General features: G+C 50.7%; 1 protein-coding gene across 1 annotated transcript in view; it reads left to right on the top strand.

Annotated features, from left to right (window-relative positions):
* Positions 1–23,218, top strand: part of UNC45B (unc-45 myosin chaperone B) — a 30,020-nt gene extending 6,802 nt beyond the window's left edge. Inside the window, exons 6-20 of the mRNA XM_032429011.1 lie at positions 516–683; positions 1,223–1,391; positions 3,980–4,150; positions 6,607–6,778; positions 9,161–9,461; positions 10,610–10,704; positions 10,874–11,015; positions 11,788–11,928; positions 14,460–14,587; positions 15,465–15,531; positions 16,280–16,393; positions 16,771–16,886; positions 17,751–17,868; positions 20,093–20,248; positions 22,958–23,218. Coding sequence (XP_032284902.1) covers positions 516–683; positions 1,223–1,391; positions 3,980–4,150; positions 6,607–6,778; positions 9,161–9,461; positions 10,610–10,704; positions 10,874–11,015; positions 11,788–11,928; positions 14,460–14,587; positions 15,465–15,531; positions 16,280–16,393; positions 16,771–16,886; positions 17,751–17,868; positions 20,093–20,248; positions 22,958–23,218 — 2,319 coding nt within the window. The remainder of the gene's footprint in view (positions 1–515; positions 684–1,222; positions 1,392–3,979; positions 4,151–6,606; positions 6,779–9,160; positions 9,462–10,609; positions 10,705–10,873; positions 11,016–11,787; positions 11,929–14,459; positions 14,588–15,464; positions 15,532–16,279; positions 16,394–16,770; positions 16,887–17,750; positions 17,869–20,092; positions 20,249–22,957) is intronic.
* The last annotated feature ends 1,795 nt before the right edge of the window (positions 23,219–25,013 follow it).

The raw sequence follows: 25,013 nt of genomic DNA, 5'->3' as shown, positions 1-25,013 counted from the left end.
CTTTTTCTTTTTTTCCAATTTGCTGGGTCATCTTTTTATTTATGACTTCAGTGGCTATACACTATTTTGTCCAGTTTGCCTTTATGCAAGTTACTTTGTTTCTTCTTTTGAATCATATTCTTAGGCTACATCTCCAGGGGTTTGATTACAGGGAAAGAATCCAGTATAAAGATGTTTTGAAAATCCAGTCCTGGTGCCTGGGTGGCTCAGTCAGTTGAGCATCTGCCTTCAGCTCCGGTCATGATCCTGGGGTCCTGGGATAGAGCCCCACAGTCATCCGTCTCCCTGCTCATCGGGGAGCCTGCTTCTCTCTCTGCCCCTCTGCTCCTGCTTGCGCTCTCTCTCTTTCTCTCTCTCTCTCTTGCTGGCTCTCTCTCAAATAAATAAATAAATAAAATCTTAAAAAAACAAAGAAAAGAAAATCCAGTCCTTACACCAGCCCCTGCATCGGCCCCTGGCCAAGACTTTGGGACCCCCACCTCCTCCATGACCCTCATTGTGTCCTCCCCCCTCAGGCTGCCAACAACCTCATCGTCCTAGGGCGTGAAGAAGCAGGGGCTGAGATGATCTTCCAAAACAACGGAGTGGGCCTGCTGCTGCAGCTCATGGACACCAAGAGGCCCGAGCTGGTGCTGGCCGCCGTGCGGACCCTGTCGGGCTTGTGCAGTGGCCACCGAGCGAGGGTGAGGGTGACATGTGGGCGGGGAGCGGCCAGCATAAATAGACCCTGATACAAAGTCTAAGGTGTCCCCCCCCATCCTTGATTGTATGGTTCTGGATTCAACGGAGATTGATCCTCTGCATTTCCCTTTGAGCTGGAAATGCCTTTATGCAAAGATAAGGTTATTGAAAGTGGTTTATGAGGCAGAGCTGAATGCAAAGGCTATGGTGGTTGGCATTTATCATACTAAATCTCCCAAACCCAGTGTGTATCGTACACTTGGAGCACATCTCAATGCGGACTCACCACATTGCACGTGCTCAATGGCTCCCAGGTGGCAGGTGGCTCCCATGTCGGACAGCCCAGCTTTCAGCTTCTGGAAAGAGCCATGGCTTGTGTCACAGGTCTTCCCAGACCTTGGGCCCCACGAGGCACTGGCTGCCTGGGCTTATTTCCCTCCTGCACGGGCAGGGTGGGGATGGTCGTCCCCTACTTCCTCACCTGCACGGCAGCTGGAAGAGAGGGGCAGGCAGCTGATGGTGGGTCTTGCTGGGGGTTTAGGCCACGGTGATTCTCCATGCAGTCCGGATAGACAGAATCTGTGGCCTCATGGCCGTGGAGAACGAGGAGATGTCTCTGGCCGTCTGCAACCTGCTCCAGGCCATCATTGACTCTCTGTCAGGGGAGGACAAACGAGAACATCGAGGCAAGGACGAAGCCCTGGTTCTAGGTAGGAGGCGGTCTTCCGTGTTTGTCAAAGGGGTGGGGGCCAGGGAGAGTCAGTTTCCTCCTCTGATGGCTCAGTCCCTGTATGTGGAGGTGGCCTGGTTTTATTTTTATATTTATTTTCTAATAATAAAAGTAATAGAGTCATAGCAGCATCATTTTCAATAACTTAAAAGTGGAGGTGGGGCGCCCGGGTCACTCAGTCAGTTAGGCATCTGTCTTCAGCTCGGGTCATGATCCCAGGGTCCTGGGATCAAGCCCCAAGTCGGGTTCCCTTGCTCCGAGGGGAGCCTGCTTCTTCCTCTCCCTCTGCCTGCCGCTCCCCCTGCTTGTGCGCTCTCTCTCTCTCTGTCAAATAAATAAATAAAAATCTTTAAAAAAATAAAAATAAAAGTGGAGACAACTCAAGTGTCCACGCCGGGGTGAATGGATAGATAAAATGTGGTCTATACACACAATGGAATAATATTCCGCCTTCAAGAGGAAGGATATTCTGACACAGGCTACAACGTGAATGAACCTTGAGGACATTATGTGGAATGCAGTAAGCCAGTGATAAAAAGATCAGTGCTGCTTGATTCTACTTATATGAGGTATCTAGAGTAGTCCAAATCATGGAGACAGAAAGTAGGATGGTGGTCACTGAGGCTAGGAGAAGAGGAAATGAGTGGTTTAGTTTTGGTTTTTACAGGATAACAAAGTTCTGGAGATGGATGGTGATGATGGCAGCAAACAATGTGAATGTTCTTAATGCCACTCAGCTAGACACTTACAAATGTTTAAAATGAGGGGCGCCTGGGTGGCTCAGTTGGGCTCCCTGCTCAGCGGGGAGTCTGCTTCTCCCTCTCCCTCTGCCCCTCACTCCCACACCTCCTTGTGTTCTCTCTCTGTCAAATAAATAAATAAAATCTTTAAAAAAATGGTTAAAATGATAAATTTTATTCATGTATGTTTTAGCACAACTAGAAAAAAGTAACAGAGACTTCTTGGAAAAATTTGGAATATTTTAGAAATATGTAAAGATGAAAAAAAAAAACCTTACCTGTAACCCCCCCTCCAGATAATTATTATCACTGCCATATGTGTCTTTCCAGTCTTTTTTTTTTTTTTTTAAGATTTTATTTATTTCCTTAACAGAGAGAGAGAGAGCACAAGCAGGGAGAACGGCAGGCAGAGGGAGAGGGAGAAGCAGGCTCCCTGCAGAGCAGAGAGCCCCGCTAGGGGCTGGATCCCAGGGCTCTGAGATCATGACTTGAGCGAAGGCTGACACTTGACCGGCTGAGCCACCCAGCTGCCCCCTAGGTTCTTGATGTGGTTTTGACTTACTGTCGTAATGGTCAGCGAGTCATTCTTCTCCTGCCTGAACCACTGGGGGGTCCGACACGGCCTCACTCCTACAGCTGGTGGTGAACAGGACATGTCGGCCAGGACACCCTGGGTTTTCTCTCTGTGGCCTCTCTAGAGGGCAGCTTGGGTGTCTGTCAAGCATGGTGGCTGCATTCTCAATGGACCAGCCCCAACGTGCAAGTGCTTTTAAGCTCCTGGGAGTGCTGTAAGTCCCATGACCAACCTGGGGCCAGAGTGGAAGGGCGGACCCTGAAAGGGGTGGTTCTGCTGGCAGCCACAGCGTCCTTGGGAAGTAGAGAGCTGCTGGACATCTCTGCTAAAGAATTCTTCTAAATACTGATTTCAAATCCATCTCTTTGTAGCTTCCATCCCCCTCTGAGCCCAGTTCTGCCGTCTGGAGCCTCACAGAATAAGTCAGTTCTCTCACCCTTGTGACCCACCCTTATCCGGAAACAAACTATCAAGTCCACGGATGACTTTCCTTGTCCAGTTAGAGATAGCCTCAACCTTCATCCTTCATTTATATGACATTTTTGGGAGATCTTTCCTTTTCCGCCTGCCTGCCTGCCTCCCTCCCTCATTGCCTACCTGCTTGCTTCCCTGCCTCTCTGCTTCCCTCCTTGCCTGCCTCCCTGCCTGACTCCCTGCCTCTCCCCATGCCCACCTGCCTCCCTGCCTGCCTTTGGCTCCAACCTTAGAATGAGAGCAAAATTACCTAAGATGTAGAGAAGTCAGACAGGGCAGAAGCAGGAAAAAGCATTTACCTTTTAATCCCTCAGTGGGCAGGGAAGATGTGGCATCCCATCTGAGGCTTGAATTCAGGCCCCCGGCATGCCTGGATCTTCAGGGAGTAAGATATCTGTAAGGAGTATGAATTTCTTTTCTGGAAAACATTTTGTTAAATCAGTTTATTAAAAGCTACATGAAGTGCCTGTGGCTCCCTGCCAGTCATGCCTAGGAATAAGGAACTTTCTAAGAACCAGAGCTGTTCAAGTACGCGTGAGCTGTGGTAGAAGTCAGGGCGCAGTGCAGAGTGGCTGGAGGGCCACTTGGGGGTATTGTCTAGGGATTTCTCTCCCCTTTTGGGGGGTGAGATGGGCAATACTATACCTCCTGGGAAATTCCAACATCCAGGAAGCAGTGGATTCCGTATTTCCAGAGTCGTTCTGGAAGCCTCTGCCATTGCTGGTCCTATAGATCTGAGACTCCCTCCTCTCTCTTTACCCCTGTCGTCTCCTTCCTCAGACACCAAGAAGGACCTGAAGCAGATCACCAGCCACCTGCTCGACATGCTGGTCAGTAAGAAGGTGTCTGGCCAGGGCAGGGATCAGGCCCTGAACCTGCTCAATAAGAATGTCCCTAGGAAGGACCTCGCCATTCACGACAACTCACGTACCATCTATGTGGTGGATAACGGTGAGGAGGCGGGAGGGTCGGGGGCTCACTCCAGCCTTTTGAGTGGGCACCGGGGTCTCTGGCGCTGAGCAGAAAACAGAAGAGGTGTGGCCCTTGCCTGGGACAAGGCATTAGCAGTTAGGAACCACCAGGGGCTGGTGAAGATACAGATCAAGGCGCAGCTCTGAATTCAGGGCCTGAACACACCCAGAAAATGTCCAAACACACTGAAAAACACCTGGGCAGAGCTACCTCACCATGGGGGGCCATGCCAAAGACAAACAGGACTCCCCCAGCCATGGGGTAATGTTCCTGAAGTCTTGGTGTTGGCAAAATACTCCACGGCCTTCTAGAAGGGAGAAACGGCATTAAGTGTCCTATATATAAAGCACAGGAATGAGGTTCTAGCAGATAGTCCCTATCTATCTGGTCAGCTCCAGGGTGTTACACCTCTCCCAAATCAACTTTAATTGTTCGGGAGTCATATCCATGGCTTTATAATCTACTGTGATGAACTCCACAGGTTTAATAGCGCATAGATCATCCTTTGTTCTAAAGGCTCAGATTAGCTTTACCCCTTTGAAATGGATCTTCTTTTGATATTGCACTTCCTTGTTTGGTTTTCACAGGTCTCAGCAAAGTGTACAGTAACAGATTACTCTAGCTTATAAACCTCCTCCCTCAGCACCTCCCCTCCCCTCCCCAGTCCTGGTCTTCTCTGCATGTATTTCAAAGGGGGAACCACAGAACTCTTTCTCTCTTCACTAGGACTGAGGTCCAACCACACAGTTAAGGGCAAGGGCAGGTGGGGAGCAATATTTGTTACTCGAGGCACCAAAATAAAGAGCTCTTGGGTAAAAATAATGTGGACTCACGAATCCTGTTACACTAGTAAAAAGCTGCCTTTTTACTAGTGTAAAAAGTACATTGGGAGTACATTGTATGAGCTGGTCTGGGAGACTTGCACTGGGGAGCCATCAGAACACCAGCGTCAGGTGAGCTTTTGGGTTCAGGGAGGGGCGGTGATGGATGAGGACAAGGGCCAGAGTGTTCTAGCAGAAGAGGAATGAGATGCTCAAGGCAAGGGTGGGAATGGAAGGGCAGCGTGGGGGCTGAGGTTGGGGAGGTGGTGGCTGGTAGAGCAGGTGCATTCAGTGGCTCTCTCTGAGAGCTAGGCTGGGGAGTTTGGGTTGGTTCATCAACCCCCTTCCATGACTCCCCAGCCCTGCCAGTGCTTCTGTGGGGTGGTAAAGTATGCATGACAGAAAACATACTGCTGAGCACTTTTAATTGCCTCCTAGCGTCCAGAGTTTCATGCCTCCCAGCATCTACCTTGAGTGCTCTTCCTCCCCACTTACCTGCGCCAGCTAAGGTCAGACCAACTCGTAGCCACTCCTAAAACCTGGCTCTGAAGTCAAGCTTTCAGTTGTCCCAGAGGCAGCATGACATAACGGTTAATATCATGGGCTTTGAAGTCAGGCATGGCTGGGACGGTGTCCTTGCTGTGTCACTTACCAGCTGCGTGATCTTGGGCAACTTACTTGACTTCTCCGTGTCTTGGTTTTTCTGCTCTGAAAAAAAAACGGGAATAATGATTTTTAACCAGGGGTTTTTTGTTAGGATTAAACGAGGTAACGTGTATAAAGCTCTTGGCACATAGTAAGTGCTCAGAATCACTTACAGCTCTTAACTTTGTTGGAGCAAATTACCCCATCTGTGGTGTCATAACTCTGTCCTTATCACACCTTCTGTCCTTATCATAGGTTATTGTAATCTTTATATGACTGTTCCTTATTGCATTGTGAGCATTTTGAGGAGAGGATTACATCCTTAATTTCAGTATTTGCTACCTAAAAGGTGCTAATTTATTTATTCACGTATTCGTTCATTTATTCAACAGGTATGTAATGATTGGATTAGCCTAATGGGTAATAGGAAGTCAGTGAAGATTCTTCAATAGAAGAGAGGAGAAGCGGTAGTAATAACAAATAGCAAATGTAGCGTTTACTAAATAAATAATAAATGTTCATTGAGTGATGATGACATGTCTAGATTGGCCCCAGGTGGCTTCCATACATGATCTCATTGAGTCCTCAAACGCTCTGCTGTAGGTAGAATATGGTTCCCATTTTACAGAAATGAGGCCTGAGGAAGAGAGAATATCAGATAGTATTTGAGGAAGGTTATACATCAACCCACAGAATGTCAGCACTTGTACAGCCCCCTGAGATCAACTTGTCTTAATTTTGTAAATGTGAAAATAGAAGCCCAGCCACAGTGGGAGGTGAATTGCTCACCTAGGGGCAGAGTCAGGTGTAGAATGTGGGTCTCCTGGTCCCATGCCAGTGTCCTTCACTCTGGATAAGCCGTGTGCTGCCTAAAGGCACACTGGAGAGAAGCTGGTGTTAAGACAACCGAACAAGATGGTGTGTTTGTGAGGACAGACCCCAGCAGATCTGCCATCATCTGTCCTGCAGGCCTGAGGAAGATCCTGAAGGTGGTGGGGCAGGTTCCAGATTTGCCATCCTGCCTGCCTCTGACCGACAACACCCGCATGCTGGCCTCTATCCTCATCAACAAGCTCTACGATGACCTTCGCTGTGACCCAGAGCGCGACCACTTCCGCAAGATCTGTGAGGAGTACATCACGTGAGTCTCATGGGATCACTCTCTGTGTTAGTTATCGATGTCACCCCCAAATTTAGCAGCTTGAAGTAATAGTAACCATTCATTCTTTCACAATACGACAGCAGTTTGGGAGTGGCTAGGCTGCCTGGATCTGGCTTTGGGGCTCTCAGGAACTTACAGGCACATGTCGGCCTGGGCTGCCGTCATCTGAAGGCTTGACTGGGGCTGGAAGTTCTGCTTCCAAGATGGCGCGCTCTACTGGCTGGTTGTTGACAGGAGGGCTCCGTTCCTCCTGGTGTGGACCCGTCCATGGTTGCTTGAGTATCATTACCGTGTGGTAGCTGGCTTCCCCAGAGTGAGCGGATCAGAGAGAACGAGGCAGAAGTGGCAATGTCTTCTATAACCTAGCTCCGGAAGTCACACAGATCACTTCCACCACATTCTCTTTGTGAGAGGTGAGCCACGAGCATGGTCTACATTTCAGAGGAGAGAGTTAGGCTCTACCTTTTGCACGGAGGAGCGTCAAAATATTTTTGGACTTATTTTAAACCTATCACAAGCGCCTGCAGTTGAAAGAACAAATTTCAGCTTATCCAAGACGGAGACCTGGCGCTGTCGAGATTTTAAGCACTCTGCGGCCTCGCAGAGCCTAGACAGCAGACTGGGACCCTCAACAGTGGCCTTCTGGTCTCTGCACTGCCACTGTGCCATCGCTGTGACTCAGATGCTCCGAGTCTCTTTTTTCTTTATGTGTCCCCTTCCTTCTCCTCTCACTGCTACACCATCTTTTAACCCTTTATTCCAATGATCCTCATGCTTGTCAATTATTCAGACTTCTGGGACCCCCCCCCCCTTGACTCAGTAGTCTGGGCTGTGGCTCAGGAAGCTACAAGTTTAAAAAGTATCCCAGGTGAGTCTTGGGAGGGTGGAGACACTCTGCTTTTCCTTTCTCCCTTCCAGGAGTTGGCAAACTTTTCCTCTAAAGGACCAGAGTAAATATTTTACATTTGGTGGGATGTGCAGCCCTCTGTTGCATATTAAACAAAACAAAACAAAACAAAAAACAAACAAAAAAACCCTTTAAACTGTAAAAACCATTCTCAGCCTCCCAAATTTGGCCAAGCAGCCAAAGTTTGTCAGCTCCTGTTCCAACCCGTAGCTTCCGTCCCTGCCTGGATCAGTCACTGAGCCTGAGCGGCTGGGGTCACCTCCTGCAGCAGAGGTGCCTGAGGTGGGCCCTGCCCAAGGGTGTGAGCCACCCTGCTTCACCAGGCACTGCGGCAGGGGCTGGGGCGGGTGGAAGGAGCCGAGAAGGCAGCCCCTGACCGATTATGAAAGGCTCTGGCTTCCCTGGCACGGAGTGGGCATCGGAACTGGAGGGGCTCTCTGAGCTTCCAAAGCCGACCCTCTCCCCCACAGGGACTTGTCCAGGTCACCCAGCCTGCCAGCAGCAGATGCGGGATCACAGCCCAGATCTCCCAGTCTGGCTCGGTGTGGCCTTCTCCTGCCCAGACTACGCCGCCTTCTTTCTTCCCATTCATCACACTATGCACTTCTGGTCCCTCACATCAGACCGACCTGGGCAGATCATGGGAAGATCAGAAGACTTGTCATCTCTGACATCCCCACATGGAGATTCTCCCATAGAGTAGAGAGAGTCGATTCCAAAAGCAAGGCAGACCTTTCATTTGCTAGTGGGGGGGGCGGGTGCTGAGACCAGACAGGGGAGCAAGCAGCTCAGGCTACTGCATGACTAGGTCACACTGCAGAGTGATGCCGTGTGCCGGGCACCACGGTACCCTTCCGTGTTGGTGTGGCTGCAGTACTGTCCCGCTAGACATCCCAGCTGCTGGGAAGCCCGTGCACTGACAGCCCTCCCCTGTAACCTCTCTTGGGGACCTCCCTCAGCTGGAGACAGTCCCCAGGGCGGCCAGCATCCAATGACGCATCCCTACCCCCAGCTGGAAACAACTCTGGAATGTGTCCCCGCTGTAGCACTCATCACAGGCTGAGGCTTTATGCTGACTGAGTTGCAGCCCAACGTGTCCCTCTGCCCAGTCTTGCTTCCTTCCCTTCTCCAACGTGAGCTGATCCCAAGAGTTCTCCCTCAAAAACTTCCTACATGTCAATCCCCATCCATCTGAGTGTGCTTCTTGGGGACACAGCCCATGGCATGTCTGTTATATCACTTATCCTCACCGTAACTCTGATAAGTAGTAGTACTATACCATCAGTTTCTAGATCAAGAAGCTGAGGCTCAGAGAGGTTCAGTGAATTGCCCAAGGTCACACAGCACATGAGTGGTGGATCCGGGATGTGAATTCAAGTCTGTCTGCCCCCAAATCCCACACTCTTCCCCCCCACCTCAGCCAGTTCTCTTGACCACCTTGCCCTCTGTTTTAGGGGCAAGTTTGACCCCCAAGACATGGACAAGAACGTGATTGCCATTCAGACGGTGTCAGGGATCCTGCAAGGCCCCTTTGACCTGGGCAATCAGCTGTTAGGACTAAAAGGTGTGATGGAGCTGATGGTAGCGCTGTGCAGCTCGGAGCGCGAGGTAGACCAGCTGGTGGCCGTGGAGGCCCTCATCCACGCGTCCACCAAGCTTAACCGCGCCACCTTCATCATCACCAATGGCGTGTCACTGCTCAAAGAGATCTACAAGACCACCAGAAGCGAGAAGATCAAGATCCGCACACTGGTGGTGAGTGTTGGCACCAGATACGGTGCAGGGCACCAGGGACGCCAGGATGAACGGGGCGTGGCCCCTATCTGGGAGAAGTCCGCGCTGTAGGGGGCACTCGGACCCCCCCCCCCCGGGCCCCTGCAGAGCAGGGTGAAAGCAGGAGGCTCTGAGAACGGAGATGCAGAATGGCGGGCCCTTACTGTATAATCCCGGGGACATTTGCCTCCATGCTTTTGAACAACACTAACCCTGAGGAGCTTCTGTCCAACCAGTATTTTCAAAGCAAACTCTAAAAAGTCAGTTTGTGTCCTTAATCAGTTTCTGGATGGCACAGTTCACCTGTTTCAATGTTTCCGATTTCATTTTACAGAAAGTCTTTCCATGGGTCTTTTATGTTGCTTGTATACCATTACAGTGACAACTTGAGCCACTGATGTGTTTTCCTGTTTATATCAATTTTTAAAGGACTAATTATAGCTTCTGCCATCATGAGTTTTCTCTTATGGAAGGCACGTTTTCCTAATATGAGTGCAATTCTCCTGGGTAAAATTCTGCACATCTAAATTCGTTACCCACAAGGTCTGATTTCTGTGCCAGTTTTTGTACGAGAATAACCTTCACCGTTGCAGTTTCAGATAAGATGAGTATTGTCTTGTGCTTTTTCTTCAAAACACTAAACATCAGTGGGGTCCAAATGGCGATAGAAAGGGGCAGGGTGCAAAAGTCCAGCTTCGTGGGACGCCTGGGTGGCTCAGATGTTTAAGTGTCTGCCTTCAGCTCAGGTCATGATCCCAGGGTCCTGGGATCGAGCCCCGCATCGGGCTCGCTGCTCAGCGGGGAGCCTGCTTCTCCCTCTCCCTCTGCCTGCCACTCCCCCTGCTTGTGCTCTCTCTCTCTCTCTCTCTCTCTGACAAATAAATAAATAAAATCTTGAAGAAAAAAAAAGTCCAGCTTCGTGAGCATCTACCCTGTCTTAGAAGCTGAGCTCGGGGAAGGCATCTTGGAAGAGGTGACCCCTGAGCGGGGTTTTGTAGTAGGCATAGAGGTTTGTCCAAGCAAAGGTAAAGGGGCAAAGTGTTCCAGCCACAGGGACCTGTTTGAGCAAGGCCTTTTGTCCCCAAGTGTGTCTGACTCTACAAGCCTCTCCCTCTCCCCCGCCCCCCCAGGGACTCTGTAAGCTTGGCTCCGCGGGAGGCACGGACTACGGCCTCAGGCAATTTGCTGAAGGGTCCACAGAGAAGCTGGCCAAACAGTGTCGCAAGTAAGGGGGTCCTACTTCCTCAAGCCCGCCACCTCCTCTCTGGGATGTGCTCCAGAGGACACCACATTGTGAAAGGCCCCCCACCTACTACCCACTACCCTGAAATGGCTTCATCTCTTGACCTGAGCCCCAGCACCCTTGCCCAGTGCTCTTCCTCCCCAACTTCCAGGTGGCTGTGCAATGCATCCATAGATACTCGGACCCGGCGATGGGCAGTGGAGGGCCTGGCCTACCTCACGCTAGATGCTGACGTGAAAGACGACTTTGTCCAGGACATCCCTGCCCTGCAGGCCATGTTTGAGCTGGCCAAGGCAAGTGTGGCCCTGACCTCTGGCCTCAGGAAAGGTCTCCTGGGTTCAGGCTCACAGGGTCCTCTGCTGAACCTGGGAAATGAGACTCCTGTGTCTTCATCCCGGCTCTGGCCCTCCTACCCGTGTAAACCAGATTGGTTATTTCCCCCTGTCTGGCCCTTATTTTACCTGACCATAAAATGGGCTCATGACTCTTCATGGCTTCCAGGCAGTGGGAAGATGAATAAGAGGATGGTATTTTTTCCTGGGACCCTCAGGAAGTGAGGTGTTGAGGGACTGAGAGGCAGTGCTTAGCCCTTTCTGGGTCCCTTCCTCCTTCCCAGCGCCTCCTAGACTCCTTTCCTCCTCTGCTGGGCTAATGCCCTGGCTCTTTTCCACCACCAAAGGGAGGAGAGGAGGGAGGGAGTTTCCGCGGGGGCCAGACCAGAGGTGTCCAGTCCCTACCCCACCCCCACCAAAGCGTGCTGGCCTGGGCTTTTGAAAGAGGCACAGAGTAAGCTGCACACTCAGGGGGTCCCCACCCATGCTCTCAGGGGTGCTGTTGCAGGTGCAGGAGAAACTTCTGCCCACCCTGCATGAGCAGAGCCAGCTCCCAGTTCCTCCTCCCTCCTCCCTCTCCTGCCACCTGCTCTTCTCCAAGCTGGGCTGCATCAGCCACACTCCTCCCAAACCAACTCACCGGCCCGGCCAGGGAGCCGTCCCGGAAGCAGAGATGTTTTCTAAAGTTTCCTTTCTGCCTTTCTCCTCCTGCCCCCCCACCCCGTAACTCCAGACTGCTGATAAGACCATCCTGTACTCAGTGGCCACCACCCTGGTGAACTGCACCAACAGCTACGATGTCAAGGAGGTCATCCCTGAGCTGGTGCAGCTCGCCAAGTTCTCCAAGCAGCACGTGCCCGAGGAGCACCCTAAGGTAGGGCTAGGGATGACGCTGGAGGGGTCCCTGCCACCAGGCTGCCAGAGAGGTGAACGGAAAGGTAGTGATGTCTGGGTGCTCTGTGTGTGTGTGTGTGTGTGTGTGTGTGTGTGTGTGTGTGCGCGCGCTTGGGAGGACTTGCAATAGCACACAGAAAAATTGAAGAGGATCATGGATACATTTCCCCCACTAAGTGGTGCTCATTCCCCCCCAGTTTTAATGTTTACGTGGGGTGGGGGGTGAAGATCCAGCCATTTGTAGTCTGAAAATCAAATGGAGCCTTGATGAACGTTTATGTTGTTAGTTTCATGGACCTCAGACAGTGTATTTCATGTTTCCAACACTTACGGAAATTTTGTTTCCTGGGATATCTAGATTTGGGGCTATGGGTACTAAGTAGGAATAATGAGAGGGGGAGAGATGCCGGTCAGCAGTAGCCCAGATGTCACAAACCCCCTTGGGGCCCTCCCCAGGGATCCCCTGAACTCAAGGGTATGCTTTGTATGTGGTTTAAATATGAATGTATATGCATTGTGTTTCCAGCCTGTAAAAGACTTAGATTTGTTTAAATGGTCAACGTAATATAACCACATTGCAAAACAAACAAGAAGGTGGACAGCAGAGAAAAGAAAATGACTACTCATAATGACATCATCTCCCCTTGACCACTATCAGCATCTTGGTATATTATATTACCTACCAGAGGCTGTTTTTCTCTGTGCATCTTTTTTCTTTTCATAGTTATAATCAGAATGTTGTTATTATTTTGTGCCCAATTTTGGGAAAACACTTTAGGTGTTTTCCATATTGCTATGCCATTATTTTTTTTTAAAGTTTTTATTTAAATTCCAGTTAGCCTATAGTGTAATATTAGTTTCAGGTGTAGAATTTAATCAGAGGGAGAAGCAGACTCCCCGCTGAGCAGGGAGCCCTATGCGGGACTCGATCTCGGCACTCCGGGATCATGCCCTGAGCCAAAGGCAGTCGCTCAACCAACTGAGCCACCCAGGTGTCCCTGCTTTTTTTTTTTTTTTTTTTTATCAGAATCAGTTTTTAAAGCTGCATAGCGGCTCAGGTCATGATCCTGGAGTCCCTGGATCGAGTCCCGCATCGGGCTCCCTGCTCGGCAGGGAGTCTGCTTCTCCCTCTGACCCTCCCCCCTCTTGTGCTTTCTCTCTCTCTCTCTCTCTCTCAAATAAATAAATTTAAAAAAATAAAATCTTAAAAACTGACTCCTAGAACGACATAGCAGGTGGCAGGGATTAAGGAGGGCACTTGTCGTGATGAGCACCGGGTGATGTATGGAAGTGCTGAATCACTAAATTCTATCTGAAAGAGACAAGGGAACAGATTATCTTCTCAGAGCCTCCAGAAGGAACCAGCCCTACTGACACCTTGACTTTGGCCCAATGGGACTGATTTTAGATTTCTGACCTGGAAATATGTCAGCACTGGAAGTTTTAGAACTGGAAGATAATAAGTTGGGAAGTGGTTCTGCTGCTGTAAAGTTCAAATGTGGCTTCTAGAGATTGCACATGACGGCCAGCGTCTTCCCAGCCACTTCAAAAATTATCTGTAGAGACTGTTCAACCCTGGGGCAGACTTTGGATTTCCAGCACAACCCAATCCATTGTTATGTCAACTTTATCTGCTCCCTATCCCCTCTCCCTCCTGCCTAATCCCCCAACTCCCCCATCCAACTCCTCCCCTCCCCCCACCAATAAAAAGCCAACCTTTTGCAAAAAAAGGAATATTTGGGTTATCTAGGGTTTTGGATGATCTCTTTGATTTCACTTCTCTGTGAATGAAGATCTTTGGGATGATTTTCTTGCCACACCAGCTGCTCAGGCTCTGTACTGGGAGTGGGGGAGGGGGCAAGGAAGAGGAGAACATGCCAGAAACCCCCTTGGCTGTTGTTTGGGCAAAGGGAATCTGGAAGAGTATATCAGTTTCTAATTGCTGTGGTAACAAATTGCCACAAATGTAATGGCCTAAAACGACACAAACTTATTATCTTCCAGTTCTAAAACTTCCAGTGCTGACATATTTCCAGGTCAGAAATCTAAAATCAGTCCCATTGGGCCAAAGTCAAGGTGTCAGTAGGGCTGGTTCCTTCTGGAGGCTCTGAGAAGATAATCTGTTCCCTTGTCTCTTTCAGCTTCTAGAAGCCACCTTCCTTGGCTAGTGACCTTAAATCACTCCAGCTTCTTGCTTCTGTTGCTACACCTTCTATTAACTCTGACCCTCCTGCGTCCCTCTTGTTGAGACCCTCGTGATTATATTGGGCCTACCCAGATAATCCAGGATTATCTCCCTGTCTCAAGATCCTTTGATTTAATCCTATCTACAAAGTCCTTTTTTTGCTGTGTGAGGTACCGGCCACAGGTTCTGGGGATTAGGACGTGGACATCTTTGGGGGCCATTATTCAGCCTGCCACTAGCAGTCAGAAATGCACCACCTTTAGTTCCCATATAGTTTGGCCTGGTGCCCTGGCTCCTTCCCCACTGCCACCCTTTCGTCTCCCCAGGACAAGAAGGACTTTATAGACATGCGTGTGAAGCGGCTTCTGAAGGCTGGGGTCACCTCCGCGCTGACCTGCATGGTGAAAGCGGACAGTGCCATCCTCACCGACCAGACCAAAGAGCTGCTGGCCAGGTGGGGCTGCAGCGGGCCAGGGCTGGGGTCTGAGGGGTCTGGGGGGGAGGCTGGGCAGGGATAGAGGTGGCAGGGGTGTAAATGAGTGAATGAGTCATTGGGGGGCCTGGAGAGGAGACAGAAGGGGATCAACATCGAAAAGTGACGTGGCAGGGCAGGGATCACAGGTGGACATTTGCATTGGGTGGAAAGAGGTCACTGTCCATCCTGGTTACCTGTTTGCCAGGCCCTGTGTGGCACCTGCTCTTCCAGACAAAAGGCACAGTTTCTGTGCAGTGTGATGAGGAGGCAGACAGGCTCCCAGTTACGGTACAGTGGGGGAAACAGAGGGTTGGTTGGAGCACAAGCCAGACTGGAGGTAGGTGGGAGGGCAAACCAGGAAGGCTTCCTGGAGGATGTGACAACTCAGTGGAACCATGAAGGGAGACACAGAGTCACCGAAATGCCAGGGAGGAATGGTTCTGGGCAGAAGGGACAGCATCTACAGACGCTGAGGACAGAGGGAGAAGGAGTGAATGAGATGGGGTTCTCCTACAGTATGTCTGAAGTATGGGGTGCACAGGAAGGTACTAGTAAGACCGGAGAGGGGGACAAGGGCCAGATCATGGAGGTCCTGGGGTGCATCCAGGTTGAAGATTTTCTCCTGGTTGATGGGCAGCAAGGAGCCATTTGTTGTCTCCCCAAATAGGGAGTGAGTGGCTCTTTGCAGCCTCACTTGGCTTCACTTTCTCCCCAGCTCCTTATATCCATGGCAGTATCTGGCCAAGGTGGCTAATGCCGGGGGCAGCACTTTCTAGGGCTTCACCAGGTCTGACTGGCTGGCCTGCGGATGCCTGGGAAGGGTGCACATTATGTGTCCTTCATCCTCGCCCTACAGGGTATTCCTGGCACTCTGCGATAACCCTAAAGACCGAGGAACCATTGTGGCTCAAGGTGGTGGCAAGGTAATTGGTGGGATAAGGTTTGCCATCCTAGAAGGTGATCCATGGGGAGGAGTGTGTGTGTGTGTGTGTGTGTGTGTGTGTGTGCAAGTACACGCATGCTCTTTGCCTGGCCCAAGAATAATGTACCCTGTGCCCCAACCCAACCTCCTGGAATACTGTCCTGTCTGTGCTCATGGCCCCAAACTGTCTTCTGCCTGATTTTATGGTGTGGAATCCCAGTTATCCTCCTTGCTATTGGAAGGAAGCCCGGTACAGATGCACAGACCGTCGTGGACTTCACTGTAGAAGATTGGTCTTTGCATTCTTGCTTGTCCCCTTTTTAGCTGCAGAACTTTGGGCAAATTACTCAATCTCCCCGAGCCAGTTTCATCTGTAAAATGGGGGGAAAATTGCACAATCACTCTGCAGAATGTCACAAGGATTACAGAAAATACACTTAAAGTTTTGGTTCATAGTAGCCACTCAGGAAGTGGCTGCTGTGATGATTAGATTTGACTTAAGTCAGGGGGTCAACACAGATCCATTTGTTTCTCCAAAAACCAGCAGTGTGGATGGGTGGCGGAGAGTGTAGGTGAAGACATCGAAGTGTGCCGGGAAGCAAGGGAGTGAATCCCTGATTCTGTATTTAATCGTTCTCTGTGATGCTCAAGCCCTGCTTGTACCGCAGAGGCGGACAGCTGGAAAGGGCGGGTGGGAAGAGAGGCCTTCGATGTCCATGACGGAGGAGTGACCGTGCCTTCTCTTGCAGGCGCTGATTCCCCTGGCCTTGGAGGGCACGGATGTGGGCAAGGTGAAGGCCGCCCACGCTCTGGCAAAGATTGCCGCCGTCTCTAATCCAGACATCGCCTTCCCGGGGGAACGGGTGGGTGCCAGGTGCCAGGGTGGGTGGGATGGGGCAATGGGAGGAGTCTCCTCTGCTCCCAGGGACCTTTCCCCTTGTCGCCCTACCCCCGGCCTGGGAGGGGGCATGGTGCCATCACAGAGAGGGCAGTGAACTGGAGGTGCCTGGACTCCAGGCTTGGCTCTGCTTCTGACTTAATAGGACTGTCCTCTTAGAAACTGGGGTTATCGCATCTGCAAAGTAAGGGAAACAGTCCTGCCTCTCAGGGTCATTATGAAAGCTGCATCAGACAGTGGGTGGACAAGCATTTTGGAAATTCTAAAGCGGGGCACCTATAAATGGTAGGGTCTGGGGGCATATGGTCTCTGCCCGACTCACTTCTTGACCCTTCCACACAGGTGTATGAGGTGGTGCGGCCTCTCGTGAGTCTCCTGGACACACAGAGGGATGGGCTCCAGAACTACGAGGCTCTCCTGGGCCTCACGAATCTGTCTGGGCGGAGTGACAAACTCCGGTGAGTGAGGTGGGGAGGGAGGGAGCGGGGGTGGAGAGAGGCACCCCAGAAACTTCATATGTAGTGTGTGTGCTTTCCTCTGAGGACGGGATCGAAGGCAGGGGGTAGACACTTGCAGTGGAAGGGATTTGAGTTAGCCCATAGTGAACGTATGAAGGCAAAGGAGATCATAAAGACACTTCTTTCTGACTAAAGTAGTAAAAAAGATACCCAATGGATGGGTGGGGGTTCCTTCCTGGGAGCAAGGGGATGGGGGAGAGAATTAGGTTATGATTCTTTCAGTTGCAAGGAGCAGAAAACTCAACTGCAACTGGTTTAAGCATAAAAGGCATTTAATGACCCATGGAAATAAAAGTCTGGGGTGACGAGATGCGGGTGCGGCTAGATGCAGGCGTTACAAAGCTCCTCCACTTCCCTGTTTCTTTGCTTCTCTACTTTCCCTACTACTCCCCACTTTCCTACTTCTGTCCACTTCTCCTGCCTGTGTTGTCTTCATTCTCAAATGGGCTCTTCCCCTCTGTCACGATCACAAGGGTCACTCCGGACCTCACATCTTCTTGGCTTCATGTCCAGCAGGAGAGAAAGAGTTTCTCTTCTGCAGCAAAAAAACCGAAGAATCTAGCCTGGTGACATGTTCATCCCACAGCCCATGGCTATGACCAGGATGCTATGCTGTCATTTAGTTTATGCCCATTGGTGCCCTTCCTGGAACTGGGGGGCGGGATCAATGTCATCCAAACCATGTTGGCCGAGGATGTGGGAGGGAACCACCAGTAGGGCGGAATGGCCCTTGGGTGGCCAGAAACTCCAAATGATCACTACGGAGGACTCAGTGGCCTCCCTTCCCTACTTCTCACACCCTAGGCAGAAGATCTTTAAGGAGAGGGCCTTGCCTGACATTGAGAACTACATGTTCGAGAATCATGACCAGCTGCGGCAGGCGGCCACTGAATGCATGTGCAATATGGTGGTGAACAAGGAGGTGAGGTGGGCTCGGGATGGGGGCGGGCTCAGGATGGGGGTGGGGAGTGATCTTGGCATGAAGAGTCAAGCCACACAGCAGGGCCTGGCATGAGATTGAGGGTTACAGTGGTATTAAGGTAGCATTTTGCCAGAGAACGCAGGAACCCCTGTATTTCTCCTGGAGTGCAGCCCCCTTCCCTGTAGGGACCCTGAGAAGAATATATGTACCAAGGAGACAAGGAAAACACACAAAATAGTATTGTTCCTAGCTAAGGGTTTAACCCCTAGCTTGAGCTGGGTGAGATGGAAGGTACCATTTCCCTAAGTTACTTATGTCTGAATAATCTTGTAGCAGAGAAGGATATAAGACCAGGGCCTCTTAGAGGCCAAAAGAGGCTAGACCACTTACATTTTATCGAAGCTCCCCATACATAACAAAATGAAGAAAAGCAAACACAGATACAAAAATTTTAGGATATTTTAAATGTTAACATTTAATGAACTATTGCTGTTCCCATGGAAACTGCAATGCACTATAACTGTGTTCTTCACAGAGTAATTATAGGATTTATATACATAAAATGAATTCAGAACATGCCAATAGCTTCACGGTCCAGTAATGGGGAGAAATTATAACCATATGGTGAATGAATGTCTTCTTCTTTCCGTCCTGCCAGAGTAATGCTATGCCTGTAGGTATAACCTCATCAGGGGCAACAATAGGGCCAAATCTGAGGCCCTTCATGAACATGAGGCCCAGGCTAAGTGGCCCTTTTGGGCCCTCATATAGGGCTTACTGGGAGACCCGTTCTCTTTGCTCTCAATTCTTACCTCAAGGTCTTGGATCTTCCCACTGGTATAGAATGAAAACCCAACCCGTGAAAGCCTGTTGAAGTAAAATAAATCAAATCAAATCAAATCAATCAATCAATCAATCAATCTAAACAGGATCCACCGGGGAGCTGGCCTGAGGCTGGCCTGGGGGGCTGGCAGCCTCATGGGAGAAGAGAGTATATCCAAAGAAAGAGGAGGGGAGGGACGATGGGAAGGGGAGACAGGCTTCCTCTGGGAACATCAGCTGCTACAACAACCCAAATCAAAATAAAGCGGTCCCAACAGGATAGAAATTCATTTCTCACTCACATCACTTCTTGCTCACGTTTGGATCCAGTGGCTTTCTTCTAAGCAATGACTTGGATCCAGGCTTCTTCGACCATCAAGAACTATCCGCAACCCCCCACCCTAAAAAAGAACTGTCTCCCTCTCTGCCACTCTGGGAGTGGTCTCCACTTGAATGAGGAGAGAGACCACAGGAAAGGCCCCTATAGTTCTCCGCCATGGTAGCCTGGAAGCGACACCTATCACTTCCTCTCACATTCCATGATGAGAACTAGTTTATGGCCACATCTACATGTGAGAGGAGGGGGATGTAGTCCTTTGGGGGTATCTGCTTCCCAGTCACCACTGTGCCCCATGCACTGACCATCTGTCATCCTCTTGCCTCTGAGGACCACTGCTCCAGCTTCAGGGAGATGCAGGGGGAGGGTCATAACCTGGGCAGCCGTGACCGACCTTTGACCCTTTTAGAGCTCCACTTCTAGGAAACCTGACCCAACAAAATGCCCTTAAATGTGACCAACCAGATTTTACTGTGGAGCAGGTGGTGGTGGTGGTGGTGGGGATCAGTGAACTCTGAGACATATGAGGGCCCTGGGCCCTAGGAGGCTCTACTCCTGACTTTAGGGTCCGTGGGAAGCTCGTCCTTCTCCTGTTGAATGGTACAGCAGTTCTCCCTCTGTCCCCTGCTCTTGCCCAACCCCTGCACCTTCAGGGACTGCAAAGTCATTTTATGGCAGACCCTGAAGGCCCATCTGTTGTGGGAGAAGCATACCAGGCTTCCCCAAAGAGAAGTGAAACATGGCTCTTTGGGCAACATCTACCATTCATGGGTGTGTGCCTGCCCTTTCCCCTGGTGTGGGTAGCTGAATGCAAACAGAAGTGGTGGCACATGCCGTATGGAGAACCCCTAAACTCTCTTTAACTTTGTACCTGGAGAGTTTATAGCCCCTTTATCCAGCTAATCAGAGGAGACTTCCTGGGGGAGGTGGCGTGGGCGAGCTGCTCAAAGGAAAGCTCCAAAGAATCTTGGGTCAGAGAACATGGCTTCAGGTGCCTCTTTCCCTCTCCAGGCTGGCAGGTGGGGGAATTTTTCTCTGAGCCACGTACCCGCCTCGCTCCCATAGGTACAGGAGAGGTTCCTGGCTGATGGGAATGACCGGCTGAAGCTGGTGGTGCTGCTCTGCGGGGAGGATGATGACAAGGTGCAGAATGCGGCCGCAGGGGCGCTGGCCATGCTGACGGCAGCACATAAGAAACTGTGCCTCAAGATGACCCAAGTGGTGAGAGCGGGTCCTGGGGGCAGGAAGGGGACTGCCTTGTGTGATCCTCTGCGGGGAGACCAGCCTCCGTGCTAACACTTCCCAGGTCCCTGGGTATCTGTTCCTCCCACCTTAGAAGGAGGGTCTACACCGTGTGGCCTCTTACATCCATTGTGGGGACTTCCCACATGAGCTAACTCGGGTCCCTCCCACTGTAGTTTCACCCAGTGATTTTGGTGGTGCTTATAGCTCAGTACTTCAGAATGATAACAAGGAGGACCACACTAACACTAGCTACTGCTATGGCACCCCCGAGCTCCCCAAGAAGACCATGGACTTGGTGGGGGTACCGTAGGGAGCTTGTGGCTTGGCAAAGAGATGGCAGGTCCTCTTATGTGAACATGATGCTCAGATCCTTTGGTGGGACTGTGGCCGTCTCAGCAAAGTGGTATATGTGCAATCACGAACATGGCAGTGCAAAATGAAAATGTCTTCATTTCACTGAACTGAACTTAGTTTGTGGGCATCAACTCCACTGAAGACAAAAAATGTAAGCATCTCAATTCAAATGTACTCAAGTCTGCTTTAAAGGCAGGCTCTTATTTATTTTTTTTAAAGATTTATTTATTTTAGAGAGAGTGAGCGCACATGGCGGGGGGAGGGAGGGAGAGAGAGAGAACCTCAAGCAGACTCCCCACTGAGCAGGGAGCCCAAGGCGGGGCTCTGTCTCATGACCCTGAGATCATGACCTGAGATGAAATCAAGAGTCGGACGCTTAACCCACTGAGCCACGCAGGTTCCCCTGGCAGGCTCTTTTAGGTAGTCAGTTTAAGGGGTGCGTGTGTGTGTGTGTGTGTGTGTGTGTGTGTGTTTGCACACACGCCTTCTCTGAGTTGCACAGGTGCTTATGCTGTTTGGCACCAGAGAAGGGTCTCTCTGCCAGATGTAGCTCTTCCTGGTTGGTCCTTGGGTTTTAGCATTGCCCCCTAAGGCAAGTTTCTCAAAACTGTAAGGTGTGTGAGTCACCTGGAGGGCTGGTTAAAATACTTCCCTAGCTATTCTGAATCAGTAGATTAGGTGGGGTGCTTCTGGCCTGGAGACCACACTTTGAAACCCCCGCCCTACAATGGCCTCTGCTGAAGTAACTGGTCACACAACTTCAATCAAGACTCCCACCAGGCGCTTTGTGACTCACCCACTTCCTGGGCTTTAGGTGATGCTCTAAACGTTTACATTTATTAAGTTATTCCATCCTCCCAACAACCCTGGGTGGTGGGTATGGTTATTATTATCCCTATTGACAGGAGAGGAAAACTGAGTGCAGAAAAGTAACTAGCTCAAGGCCACACTGCCAGGTAGTTGAGAAGGGATTGGAATCCTTCAGGATTGCTGACCGTCTCCTGGCCACTTCTTTCTTTTCTTCCTCAGGGGCTCTGAAATCTTGGCTAGATATCTGTGCCTGGGAGCAATGGCACGGGACTTGTTATATTACCCATCAACATTAAACCTTTCCCTGAACCCTACCACAGCTAGATAGATTTTAATTTCCTTTTCTTGTGGTAGGAGGCTTGGTGCAGATTTGAGAAAATCTGCTTAGAAGCCAAAAAGCCAATAATTTGTCTTTTCTTCCCCTCTGTGCCTGTCTCCCCATTTGAGAGGGGTCCATGTAGGAAGCTGTCCCTGTTGACAAATGGAGGGTGAGGTAACAGGTCCCGTGCAAAGGGGGAATCCTTGGATTAGTGGCTAAAATCATCATCTCTGTCCACTTCTCTTTGTTGAGCTCTTACTATGCTCCAGCCCCTGTGCTAAGCTCTGTCCATGCACCGTATCACTAAATCATCACAATGTGAAGAAGTAGGTATACCAGATGACGGAAGGGCTCCTGAGACTTGGAGAGGTTAAAAAACTGATCTAAGGTCATATTTGGTAAGTGACTATAACCTAGGACCTGAAATGGTCTCTCTGACTCCAAAACCCATACCAATAACTATTCTTCTCTGCCGCTCATGTGTGTCTGTTGAATGCTGTAAAGTCAAGCCTCCTGGTTCTATTGTTAGCTCCAACTCTGTCTCTTGGAGTGATCAGATGGTCTAGAGTCCTGCCTTCCACATTCACAGTAGTTGGGCTGCTTCACAACTGGGAATGGAGAAGAGGGATGGAGGAGGGATGGAGGAGAGGCTGTACTCCAGACTCCAGTGTTAATTCCAGTTGCAGTCAGGACTGGTGGAGCGCAAGCCCAGGCATGCCTGGAGCTCATGTCTCTAAGGGCACTTGGGTAGGCAGAAGCAGGCATTGCCTATGTGCCCAGGGTTAGAATCCTCCTTTCTGAACACCCTCCATCCCTATTCCAATCAGGCATGCAGTGGGCCTGTCCCTTTGCTTCTCCAGATCCTTAAAAAATAAATGGACAGGTGGGTGTTTATTCTCTACTGTTTTCACGTGTATGATCATAGCTGAGTTACTTCCCCTTCCTAGACCTCAGTTCCTCCACTTATAATATGAAAGGCATTGGATTATGTCAAGTTCCTTCTAGTTTTTGGGTTCCCACCCTGGCTCTGGTAAGGAGGTGGGCATCTGTGAGCTAGTCCCAATGGGCTCAGATAGGCGTATGCTGAGTCCCATGCACATAACCAGATACGTTCTTGCCTTCTATTTATCTTGTCCCAAATGTCCCATCGCTGTCCCTCCACTGATTTCTCTAATCCTTCTTTATCCACCTCTGCCCTCCAGACAACTCAGTGGTTGGAGATCCTCCAGCGGCTTTGCCTGCACGACCAGCTGTCAGTCCAACACCGGGGCCTAGTCATTGCCTATAACCTGCTGGCAGCCGACGCTGAGCTGGCCAAGAAGCTGGTGGAGAGTGAGCTGCTGGAGATCCTGACTGTTGTGGGCAAACAAGAGCCAGATGAGAAGAAGGCGGCAGTGGTGCAGACAGCCCGGGAATGTCTCATCAAGTGCATGGATTATGGCTTCATTAAACCAGTGTCTTAGACAGGGGCCCACAGGGCTGCTGGGGCTGGTCCTGTAGTATGAAGAGTCCTAAGCTGGGAACTCAAGGGGTGTCATTTCAGCGGGGGATCTTAGCAGTGACAATGAAGTCTCCATATAAAAGAAAGACTTGAGTGTTCCCTGAGTTGTCGACCTTCCCCTTGGCCCTAGGACAGTTTGGATGTTTCATTGGCTCTCTTGCTGTCTCCTTACATCTATCATGTTCCAGAAATTCCTAGAATAATTTTCATCTGTGATTCGGAATACAAGTTGGATAATTCTTTCGGTACCCATTCCAAAGGCCAGGATAATGGGCTGAATTCTTTGTTTTTGGAAAATGGATTGTGTGGTAAGATAAGACCTAATAGGTGTGTGAATAAAAAAGTTAGTGCTATTGTATCTGGATGTTGAGCTGTGCTGGTTTTCATAGAGAACACTTTTTGTGATTGTTCTCTAAATGGAAGTAACCCCAATGTCTATAGAGAATGGATACATTGGCATTAATGAAATTGCAATTTCCCCTAAGACATGGCGGTCATCTGGCTTCAGTGTGTTTAGGGCTTAAGGCTTCTGGGCAGGAAAGCAGGCAGTGGTGAAAAGAAGAAACTTCTGTATGCCAAGGTTGCAAGGCAGATTGGCAGGAGGGCACCCGTGAGAGCAGCATTTGGAGTCGGGGTTGGACTAAACCGGCCCAGAGCCCCCACCATGTGTGTGGTCCCAGAGCCCGCACTATGTGCGTACTCTGCAGGAGGCACCGGGTCAATCAGCTCTGTGGGCAGCCTGCTCCCGAGCCCTTCCCGCCTTCGCCTTCTTGGGCCTGTGCCCAAGGAAATACTTGCTCATTTTTGTTTTCCCTGAACCCCAACACCAGTGCCTTTCACCATCTATTGCCGAATCCCAGCTTCCTGGAGGGGCTAGGAAACTCTGCCTTTGACACATCTGCTTTAAGAATTTGAGCAATAACGGGCGCCTGGGGGCTCAGTCCTTCAAGCAGGTGACTTCGGCTCAGGTCATGATCTTAGGGTCCTGGGATCGAGTCCTGTATCAGGCTCCTGGCTCAGTGGGGAGACTGCTTCTCCCCCTGCCTGCAGCTCCCCCTGCTTGTGCTCTCTCTCTGACAAATAAGTAAAACCTTTTAAAAAAGAGAATTTAATCAATAAGACAAAAGGGGAAGAGTCAGAGGCTCGATTTCCTACCTCCTCCCCACCGTGCCCACACTCACTTCCTTCCGTGGGTGGGGGACAGGGCACATCCGGGCAAGTCAAAACAGGAACCCATCTGCTGGAAGCTCCCCACCCGGGGCCACCCACCTTAGCCACCACTGTTGTCCTAACAGGTATGGATGCCCAGATTGGGTAGATACTGCTGTTGCTCGGTGCCCCCCACCTCTGTGCCCCCGTAGCTGGGCAGCCTCCCCCAGGGGTACAAGGAGGCTGGAGCGCTCTGGTGCCTCCACGGAGGGGCCTGCGCGGTGGGCGGCAAGTGGGTAGGGAGACTCTCCCAGCAACTTAGCTCAGGGCTTCAAAACCTCGCTTCCCCCCACCCCTGAGGGGTCTAGTGGCTCCCTCCTGATCGCTGTCAGCCGGACGGGGCCGTTGAGGCAGGCGCTGCCCCGCACGCTCCTCTCCTGGCCAGGCAGGGTCGCTTCCTGGCTCCAGACTCTGCAGAGACTTCCCCAGAAAGACCAGCGTGGACGCCTTAAGGCCGGGGTGACCGGGGCCACGGGGTGGGTGGAGAGGGCGCGAAGCCAGCTGCCACCACCTGCGAGCACGGGGAAGCCCAGAGCACACAGAAGGGA

Source organism: Phoca vitulina, unplaced genomic scaffold, assembly GCF_004348235.1.
Source record: "Phoca vitulina isolate PV1807 unplaced genomic scaffold, GSC_HSeal_1.0 scaffold40, whole genome shotgun sequence".
In the NCBI taxonomy this organism is placed as follows: domain Eukaryota; kingdom Metazoa; phylum Chordata; class Mammalia; order Carnivora; family Phocidae; genus Phoca; species Phoca vitulina.
This window is presented reverse-complemented; position numbering and strand designations above follow the sequence as displayed.